Source organism: Aegilops tauschii, chromosome 7 (assembly GCF_002575655.3).
Source record: "Aegilops tauschii subsp. strangulata cultivar AL8/78 chromosome 7, Aet v6.0, whole genome shotgun sequence".
NCBI classification, from domain to species: domain Eukaryota; kingdom Viridiplantae; phylum Streptophyta; class Magnoliopsida; order Poales; family Poaceae; genus Aegilops; species Aegilops tauschii.
In genome coordinates, this window is record NC_053041.3 from 620378770 (window position 1) to 620389354 (window position 10585).

Sequence of the window (10585 nt, forward strand, 5' to 3'; positions counted from 1 at the left end):
CACAATTTCATGGTTAAAATTTAGCAATTAAGCAAATAGTTTGACAATTAAAAGGAGAGCTGGATGTCCGTATGATAATTAGAAAAGTTGGTGATACTACCATGAAAACTTATGTGGTTCGTTTTCCTATATTCAATAAGGTGATAGTAGATTTTGACTGTACATGGATAGTTGGAGTATCCTTTATACTTTGACTACATTGTTGATCTATGCAGATGTAGTTCGAAAGGATTGCGCTCAATCACATCAGTTGGAGCGTAATCAGATTTGCTATTTCTGCAGTTTGGTTTTGCTGATTTTATTAAGGGCCCATAGAAAATATTGAAATATATAGGTCGATAATATAAAAGTCTATCTAAGAACCCCTGTCATTTGTGATGTCAAATTCTCTCCGTTCAAATTCTTGGCTTATAATTGATTACTCACCTGATCATTATCCTTAATCATTTCAATTATGACCCGCAAAAAAATTATGACACAACTAATTTTAGATCATCTTACTTATTTTACCTTAGAATAATTTTAAAGTTGCTTCCATCTTTACAACATGTAATAATAATATCATCAAAGACAAAGTGTTATTCTATATTTAAATGTAAAATACACATATAGCAATTGATACAAACATAAATCAAGGAAAAACTTGAGCCACCATGCCTCTTATTTAGTTCTTTTAGGGAGCCTCCTCTTTACTCACCGTGGCTCTTCTGATGCAAGGAAATCATGCCAGCCACTACCGCGAGAGCTCGATCCTGCGGCCCACCCGGCGCCGAAGCAATCTTGGCCTCATCCCGGAGGTGACCGGCCTTTTTCCGCGCCGCCGCGCCCTTCTCCCCTTCCATAAGCTCTCTGACCAGCGCCGCCACCTCCTCCCGCGGGACAACCGCTCTGTCCTTACCGAGGGGAGGCCTCTCCCACAAAGCCAGGCCCACCCGATCCGACGACATCATCACTGCGTTCATCCTCTGCTCGGCGTACAGCGGCCACACCACCATCGGCACGCCCGCCGCCACGGTCTCCAGCGTGGAGTTCCATCCGCCATGAGACATGAACCCTCCCACGGCGACGTGGTTAAGGATCTCCACCTGCGGCGCCCACAGTGGCACAAGGAGCCCTGTACCGTTCATCCTCTCGACGAACCCGTCGGGCAGATAGCTCAGCGGGTCGGCATCAGTAGCTGCAGTGCCCAGGTAGGCCGCGCTGCTGTCCTTTTCGTTGGGGTGGTGCACCACCCAGAGGAACCTCTGCCCACTCGCCTCCAGCCCAGCCGCCAGCTCGGCCGTCTGCGCCGTGGACAGCGTGCCGCCGCTGCCAAAGGACACGTACAAGACCGAGCCATCCGGCTGGTTGTCCAGCCACCGTAAGCAGCTGTGCTTGACCTCGTCGGAGTCGGGGCACCGCCGCCGGGTGAATGGACCCACAACATACGCCGGCGGGTACACGCCCTTGTCAGAAAGCTCTTTGAACGCCAGCAGCGTCTCGTGCTCCAACGCGTCCATGGTGTTGACGATGAAACCTTCCGCGAGGAGGTAGTTGCGCCCGAGGTCGATCATGAGCTGGTACACTGGGTCGGAGCGGTTCTGGAGGGGCTCTAGGAGATCGGCGCCGTGTAGAGGCACACACCCCGGGAGCAGCACGGGCTCCGGGAGGTCGCGACACTCGCAGGTGGTGGTCCTGGCGAGCTCCGGGATGTAGAGAAACGATAACAGCGACATGAGGTTGGAGGTGTAGAGGACGTACCCAGGCAGACCCATCTCCTTGCCGACGGCGAGCGCCGCGGGGCAGAGCATGTCGGTGATGAAGGCAGTGATCCCGGCCGGGGAGTCGAGGAGGGAGCGTAGTAGGTCGCGTAGCTGTGGCAAGGCACGGCTGATGACGGTGAGGATGCGAGTCACCAAGTGCGCATCGGCGGGGAGGTCATCGATGGACACCTCCGGGAGCGCGGCGACAGAGACGCCTGGCGGGAGGGAGGCGAGCGGTGAGGAGTGGCCGGGCGAGGACAGGCTGGCGTAAGTGATGATTGTGACGGTGAAGCCGTGGTGCACGGCGAGGCGCTTGGCCAGCTCGGAGGCCGGGAGGACGTGGCCCAAGCCGGAGCTCGTGAGGATGACGACGTGTGGCGCCTGTGCCATGACCAGGAAAACGAGCTAGGACGTGACGCCGTGGTAGCTAGCTAGTGTGCCCCCCTGAGTTGCAGCAAACACGTACGCATATATACTGCTTATAAGCAGAAGGATCGTAGGACGAGCTACAGAAAAGAAAAGCGTGAGGTAAACGTTTCCAATCTGGCGGTTGTAACGCTCGTGTCGGCCACCACACGCGGTCTGACACGTACTACGTGCCCCATGCATGGGGCCCCACGCATGCCAGCATCTAGAAACCTCATCGCACCGCCCGTACATAACTCCTCCGGCAATCCCATCGTTGAGATCTGTCATTATTGAGTGAGGAGCGGAGATTGGAAGATCGCCTGTCTTGAGATCTGTCATTTTTATTATTACCACATCCTCTGGTGTCATTATCTACTCAGGACTTGATGGATCTACACGGATGGTGCACCATCAACCCCTTATCCTATCTCTACTCCTAATGTCTCAGTTGATAGTCTCAGTGCGGATTTATTTTCGTCCCACCACTTTCGTCCTTTTTTTTTCCTCGGTTTTTTTCGTCCCCTTCTCACACCCCGAATTGCCTGACCCGCTAAAAAAAATCCCCTCGTCCGATCCCCAACCTCCCCCCGATCTCGTCGCCGCTGCCTCCTACCGGTGCGCCACCACTCCCGCCTCCTTCCGGCGCGCCGTCATCCCCGCCTCCTTTCGGCGCGCCGTCATCCCCGCCTCCTACCGGCGCGCCGCCGGACCCTCCTTCCCTGGAGCGCCGCCACCCCGCTGCCGCCGCCATCTTCCCGAGCGCGCCGTTGCCGCCGTCTTCCCCAGAGCGCCACCGCCCCGCCACCCCCGCCCACGGGACCAGTGGTCCCATCGCCGGTCTCCCCCCACCCAGATCTGCCGGAGGCGCACCGGATCCTGCCTCACGGCCGGTTCCCGCAACTCAGCCGCCACCCCAACCGCTGCAGCAGCCGAGCACCTCCACTAGGTGCCCCGGCGGTTCGGACCCCCACCTGGCCCCTCCCTCGAACCCAGCGAGCCTCCGCCCCAGCCTACTTCCCGCGCGAGGTCGCCTCCGCCTCCGCCTGGATGGATGGATTCAGGAAGGTATCCTTCCTCCCTGGGTGGAGCGAGCTGCAGATCCCGTCCGGCCCTCGGGAACCGGCCATCTCCGCCTCCTCCTCGCCGCTGCCGCTGGGGATCACGTCTTCACCAAACGCGAGCTCCGCCCCATCCGACCGACCGCAAAGGGGTGAGTTTTCTTCATCCCGAACGCTCCTGATTTGCTTACTGCACTGTGAGAACTCAAGCTTTTCTTCTTCAGAGATAGGACATGGCGGAAACAAAACTGCACAGCGATGTGCATTTCTGCAACACATCAGGTCTACATTTTCCATTGCCCTGGACTTATGAGTAAGTAGCATGCAGAGTTCAGTCTGATTCTAAAGAACGAGAGTAGAAAATATATTCTGCCGAGTAGAAAATATCTTCAGGTCTACATTTTCCATTGCCCTGGACTTATGGCTATCTAATTGTAAAGAACAAGAGTAGAAAATATAGACATGCGTCTTCACGTGTGTCCATTAAATTTGTTTTGATTCTGTTAATATTTTTTTTTTGCAGACGGAAGAAAAAGCAACATGAAGTTCATGTCTGCATCAAACTGCTTTCACTTATATTCTGCCGAATTTGTTCCTTCTATGGGACTACATGGGGATTATCTACAAGGGTTATGTCCTCTGCAGGTAGATTATCTTATAGGACAGGCGAAATGCAACAGAAGAAGCTCCTCCGCTGCTACTCGCCAAACTCCAAGCAAAAAGGACCTTCCACTTTCCTTGCTAATGGTGAGCAACTCAAAGATGTCTAAAAGGTTACGCTTAATATTTACCCTCCGTATCTTATTTACTTGACCATTACATGTATAGATGCTTTTAGAGAACATGTATATATAGCTGCAGATCTGTTATATCTGAACAATGGCAGATTTGACCATTACATGTATATACCTGCCAGGAGAGAACATGTATATCTATCAGTTGTTTTTCGATCATTAAGATATTACTTTCTCATCTTATTTCTAGGTATAAACACTGGTGCTGTTTTGTTTAATTTCAAAACATGCAGATTATCGTGTCTTCATCCCTGCGAAGTGACATTCTTTCCCAGTAATCTGTGCATGTGAAAATTATTTTCAAATGCGATTCTACTTGGTAGTTTTCATATTTCCAATGGCCCTTCAAGTGTGCATTTTCACGAGCTTCAGCAAACCCTTTTCCAGTCATCTGGTCCATGTACATACCAAGTGCTTGTTGAAATAAAAATGCAATTGGCTGCCAATTTTATCTTGCGTGTATCACTGGTTAATTTTGTATAGTTAGTTTTATGTCTATATATTGTCAGTATATCGAAAGTTTGGTCCTCTGAGTAAGCACTCGGTTCCTTGTTAGGTCTGGCTAGATCGATATTTAAGGGATCATTTTAGTCCCAGTTTTCCACCTTGCATTAAAAGAATGCTTTTGTATCATAGGCAGCTGGTCCAATTACATGCTCTTTGTCTAGACTAACACTCAGATGGCTGAAACTCAAAGTTTCAGTATCAATACAGTAAAATTCTCCCAAATAGATAAGTATCAGTTCACTTCTGGGCATTCATCAATTTTAGTGCTACATATTCCTATTTGGATTATACTTGGTGCATCAAATTAATGAATCAGGAAACTCCTTTTTTGTTGTTTGGGCAGGGGCCTCAGTTTGTTCGGAATCAGATACAACCATTTGATCCATTATTGTTCGTGGGCATCATATTTAAAAAAAATATTTTTTGGATTTTGTAAAGTTTGCGGTTAATAAGCCGGTGAGAGCTGATGGTTCAGTTTGATCCTGCATTTTCTTGACCTCTTTCTCTGTTAGGTAAATTACCATGGTACTTTTCTAATGTGATTTGTAAAGTTTTACCAATCTGGTGAGCATATGAGACTGCAATATTGTGTTCACTCTCAGGATTAAACTGCTTGCTGAGTAATTCGCCTCTTATTATTTGCATGAAATAGCAGTAGTTTTCTTGTCTAACTTCATTTGATTTTGTATGCAGGAGGATATTCAATACCAAGATTTATGATTTGGCATAAGTGAGATGACATACAAGTGAGTTTAATTCGTGAGAGTGAAATAGCAACAGTTTTCTTATCATACCGCCGGCAGCTGCACCTCAACTGTGGAAAAAGAAATCTTGAAGAACCAAGACCACCACCAGCTGGAAGAAGGTAAAAATCCTTTTTTTTCTTCTCCCTCCTCATTTGATTTCCATTTCCTCGCAGCTCTAGGTAATTTCGTGACCTACCTCTTGGTAAGTCACCTATCTACAGAATGCATGTAGTGTGTGTGTGTCAGATATACAGTGAAAAAACACCACAATGCAAGTGTCAGATCCTGTTCTTGGTGCAATTTTGCCACTATGTTCTGGACTGTAAGCAACTGCTTCATGTTAAACTAAAGCTCCAATCAGGCTTGTGGCTGTTCTGTACCTGTATGCCTAGATTATTTACTAATGGGATATGCACTAGATCTTCCTGTATATGATCATCAATTGCTAGGAATAGTCATGGTTTTTATTAATTTTTCATGTTTTTTTATTTAGTTTGACTTCCACTTATCTGGTACACTAAATGATCTCTAGCTAATTTTTAACTATTGATTAGTACACTGAGATGAATTCTATTGGTCTCAGAGTGCAAGAGATTTCCTGGATGCCTCAACTATATGCATACTTGTGTTATATTTGACACCCTCATGAAATGTACTAGATGGCGTATTCTTCCGTGTAGCTTAAAATTCTTAAAACAAATGTCCCTAAAATAGCAAGGTGAAATCTTGATTTTTCTTGCTGTGAACAAATGGATCATAATTAATTTCCCTGATTGATCAATATCATCATGGGCATCACTAGCCATCAGACTACTGATAGTTCACAACTATCAGACCAGTCCAAGGCCGTTGGGTCAGATGCCGGACGTACGCTCGATCTGGTAGTCCACTTGTTTGATTAGATGCTTCCAATCCCTAATTTGTTGCTGCTTCCTAATCGCTCCCACAATGCACGCCCTGCATCCCTGCGTCTCTCTCCATCCCGAATATTACTTTCTTGCATGGTTCCCTCGAAATCATGGAAACATGGCGCCTGATTCTTTCCAAGTTTGTTTCCTAACGAGTGCTTCCATAAACCAGGGCGAAAACTACTTCCAGAAATCACGTGAGTACATGTTCTTGATTTTCGCATGAGGCTATTTGCTTCCTCATGAAGCACATCTTGATTCCATTTTTATTTAAATTTACTTCCATTCGTGTGGATGTTCTTTGACATCATAAAAAATGTTTTTCCAGTGTAATGCAAGATTAAACTTGCTTCCGTTTATCAATGAGTTTGCGCCCATAGTGAACTAAACTTGCTACGGTTAATACGTATTTGTTTTCTACCTAGAGGATTGCACCACCAAAATAAGACATTCTTCCTATAAAAATAACCATTATCACGAGTACAAATAAAACATGCTTCAAGCATATTAGGGATGTGATTCCAAGAAATTCAAATATGCTTTGCTTTCATCATCTGAAAATCATTCTTCCAACACTACAAACTATGCTTCATAATCCAGTCATTTTTTTCTCTCAAAGCAGTTTCATGTGTATTGTTTTATTTGTTTTTTAGGTATGACTCCATGTGTTATGACCGCCCTTTTTTGGCTTACTAGAAGTTTAGTTGCTTTGTACATAGCTTGTAGGATTCCTGCCTACTATGTCGCTCCGCCGCTACGGTCCTGTCGAAGCCCCTCCCTGCTCTGCTCCATCCATCGTGTCCGGCCTAGCCTCGATGACCTTCTTTTGTCCCACAAATCTGTGGGTTTTGACATCGCGAGCCACAAGAGTTGGTGAGGACCAGAGAGGCCGGCACCATCGAGGGTACGACGCCCTTGACCTTTGACAGCCGAGTGTGCATCTTGCTTGTTTGCTTGCAGCACGATGACAAAACAATGAGCAATGAAATGCTTGATCTCACGTCGCACGCCATGCCCCCATCGACGACCGTGGCATGCTCACAATCAGTAAAGCAAGATCTTTCGCTCAAGTTAGTTCTGCAGGAATTTAGGAAGCATGTGTAGTTTGATTTGGTTACAAACATGGCGCCTACAAAATAATATGAAACATGGAAATGAAGCAAACTAAACAAGGTGTAGAAGCACAGTTGTTAAGTACATGAAGCAAACCATACACTATTAAGAAGCATAACCATGGTCCATATATGAAGCAAACTATGCACCATGAAGAAGCACAACTATGATACAATTGAATCATGAAAATTGGATACATCGTATTCATGTAATCTCAACATAATTTCTACATAGTGGAAGCACATATAAGAAAAATGGGGTGCAAAATATCTATGCACAGTCATTCAAATTAAGACAAGCGGTGACATGCATCTTGTCCATAATATGTGTGAAATTTAGGAAGCATGATTTAGTTGTTCATTAAGTAAAAACATGATGCCTACAAGAACGTGCAAAGGATTGGCAGAAAGCAGAACTGAACGATGTAGAAGCACAAGTTTGATATGTACGAAGCAAAGTGGACTCAATGTAGAAGCATTGGCATGATAAATGAAGCAGAGTTTAACCAGCAATGGTGTAGTAGTACTATATGTATGTATGAAACATGAAAAGCTGGAAGCATTGTACGGATGCAATCTCGACATACTTTCTATATAACGAGGATAGTCATGAAAAGGTTGGATGAGGATGGTATGGCGGATTCGCGCGACCAGCAGCGTGTGCTCCCTTCACCAACTTTGAACATAGACAACAAAGAGGGGAAAAAGAGCGACAAAATCTTCTCGCTTCTCACTTATATTGCAGCCAACATTGAGAAGCACATGTACATATGTACATACCAAATTCAGAAATATTACTCTGATTCAGTCACATAATACACAATGGTGTGGCCAAAATAATGAATGAGTTATACAAATACACAATGGAGGTGTACAAAATTCATCAAACAACACTGGTGACATACAAACATGTTAGAAATCAGAGAGGGCTATATCAAGATTTCCCAGAATTACCTAGGTCAGATGAGGATGCTACCTGCAGAGGAGATGGGGGGCGACTCCAGCAAGGTTCCTCGCACGATGGATTCATTTGAAAACCGAGACGAAGCTCCGCCACGGTGGCCTGGACGCCGGGGGATCCGAAGCAAGTGTAGATAACCGGGATGACCATGGACTGCGAGCTCGCTTGTCATGCTCGACGTGGCTAATGCCGGCCACCACAATCGTGTGGGACGACGCACCTGCGAGTTGTGTCTCATGGGAATTGGGGAGGCTGGTTCATGGCGGCGAGAACAAGGGCAAGGCAGCCGGGGACGAGATTGGCGAGCTCCGGAGCAGGCGACGGGGATGGGAACGGGTGGGCTTTGGCAGGTGAGATTAATGTTGGAGTAGTTATGGGTGGAAAATCAGGCTGTTTTGGAAACTAATCAAAGGATTTCGGACGCAATCTCGGCCGTGAGATGAAAGAAGCACCGACGGTGTGCGATTAGTCTCACAAACGTCTGCTATCATATGCCTGGTAGGAAGTGTTTCCAGTCACGGTTTCTGATTTTCTGTTGTTTGAGTATGTGAATAAATTCACTTTTGGTCCATTTGCTAACTTGATGATTGCCTTCTTATAGCTCACGATGGATCTGTGCATCAAAGTGTGATCAGGCATAAACATGAAAGAACTAGGAAGCAAACCATACTTCATGTGTGCATTGAGATGAACTGATTTTTAGACGCAACAGTAAGTTGTAAAACTGAGATTAACCTTTTAAAGTTATATCTGATACATCAGTAGTAGGTTACTTGAAGTAGTCAGCAGCAGTATTTTTCTTTACAAAAGTTTAGCTAAGCCTGTCATTGACGTGAGATTATGTGGGATCTTCACTTGTTCTGTAATTTTTTTTGTACACACATGTGGGCCTCCCACTTATATTATGCGATGGATGTGATTTGGGGTTGGGGTTTGTTCTGTTCAATTATCGTTCTATGAGCGGAATAATTTCCCTACATTAGAAAATCTGGCAAATTCCATTTCATTAGAGCTGACTTTGCAGCAAATTGCTTGAGCGAGTGGTTCATTTTTTTTTACATCAAGTCATACAATGTTTTAGTTAGCATAGAATGGTACATGCATTTGTTGGTTGCTTCAAGAGTTAATAATGGATACAGTGACAACAGACATCATAGTTTGTCCAGTGGCTAAGGAAACATTGGATCTGCCTTCTTGGCTTAGGAGGCGTTGTGGGCGGCCAATGCCTCCTTCCCCTTCCATGGAGGCGGCGGATCAACGCGAACACAGAGGAAGGGATGTGGGTGGAGAGTTGGGCGGTTTGCAGGTCTCCTGGATGGTCCATGGAGAAGTTCGGTATGAAGGAGAGAGGGTGCTAGCGAAGGCGAGGTGGGCGTCATCCAGTTTTAAATGAGAGGGCTCCATCGAGAAATGTCACGCTACGATGAAAATCGAGCAGGAAGGGAATGGTCTGACAGGAAAAGGAAAGGGTGTGTCGTGAGGTGGATTTTTTGTGTTGGGCCCTCTTTTTGTTTGAGATAACATGATGAATAGTCCGGACAACCATATTTCTCCTCCATATATGGTATGTATTTGGGGAAGGCTGAACTGTCTAGCTGGTTTAATTTTGGGGTGCCGGCTGGGCACCCATTTGATGTCAAAACACCTTCGGACATGGGAAGGATATATGAGCTTCAACGTTGGAGACAATCTTAATTATTTGTTTGATTCACTTGTAGCCCGTAGCCACGCACGGGCATTTTACTAGTATACCTAAGAGATCTATCCCCACTAACCTATTTATGTAAACATGCAGCCTATCCAAGTCAGCATCAATCCACGTCATCAGTTCTCCACCTACACAATTCTAAACATTCTGTTTGCAGCCGTCAACCGACGATTCCTTTCTTCCTCTTCTTCAGTTTCGCTTCTTTATAGCTTTGAATGAAATGAAACGATCTGCGCCACCGCCGAACAAGCCGTCGACGGCTGTCGCCACTATAGACCTGTGCGCTGCCGTTGGCCCGGGGCCCCGTGATTGCCTCCAGCAGGAGCTATGCTGACCCAAGCCATATGCCCACGGCTCGACCTGGCCTCGCGGCGAACTGAGTGTGCCACTCTGCCTCCTCCTTCAACCTCACATGCGCCAGGCTGCGAGCTCTCCTTCTTTTGTCCGAGCCGGAGTAGCTGGGAAGGGCGAAGGCACCGGCCCCCACGTGGCGGCGCTGATGGAGCCATGCCGATGCGGATCGGCATGAGCGATCTCAATCGAATGAGCGCCGCTGCTGGCAAGCTAGGAGCAGGAAGATTAGGTCCCTCCCGTCGTTTATGTCATTTATTTACCTGTTCAGATCTCCACTTCTGCATTTT

General features: G+C 46.7%; 2 protein-coding genes across 20 annotated transcripts; one reads left to right on the top strand and one right to left on the bottom strand.

The window, feature by feature from the left end:
- Positions 1–561: 561 nt before the first annotated feature.
- LOC109736910 (hydroquinone glucosyltransferase) lies at positions 562–2189 on the bottom strand. The gene has a single exon (XM_020296133.4). The coding sequence runs from the start codon at positions 2130–2132 to the stop codon at positions 690–692; it is 1443 nt and encodes a 480-aa protein (XP_020151722.1). The 5' UTR covers positions 2133–2189; the 3' UTR covers positions 562–689.
- A 353-nt stretch (positions 2190–2542) lies between these two features.
- On the top strand, positions 2543–9947 carry LOC123493481 (uncharacterized). Of its 19 annotated transcripts, XM_073505432.1 has the most exons (7): positions 2660–3360; positions 3433–3490; positions 3732–3759; positions 3854–3955; positions 4853–5021; positions 5203–5374; positions 6336–9165. In XM_073505432.1, exons 1-5 carry the CDS (start codon positions 3198–3200, stop codon positions 4943–4945), a joined length of 444 nt encoding a protein of 147 aa, XP_073361533.1. In that variant the 5' UTR covers positions 2660–3197; the 3' UTR covers positions 4946–5021; positions 5203–5374; positions 6336–9165. The 19 variants fall into 19 exon arrangements, 12 of the variants coding, with proteins under 12 accessions (XP_073361533.1, XP_073361534.1, XP_073361532.1 ...); XR_012189868.1 differs by lacking the exon at positions 4853–5021 and adding an exon at positions 9440–9947 and having other exon boundaries at positions 2543–3360; positions 3433–3521; positions 3732–3955; positions 6336–8947; XR_012189869.1 differs by lacking the exon at positions 4853–5021 and having other exon boundaries at positions 2543–3360; positions 3433–3521; positions 3732–3955; positions 6336–8734; positions 8838–9165.
- The last annotated feature ends 638 nt before the right edge of the window (positions 9948–10585 follow it).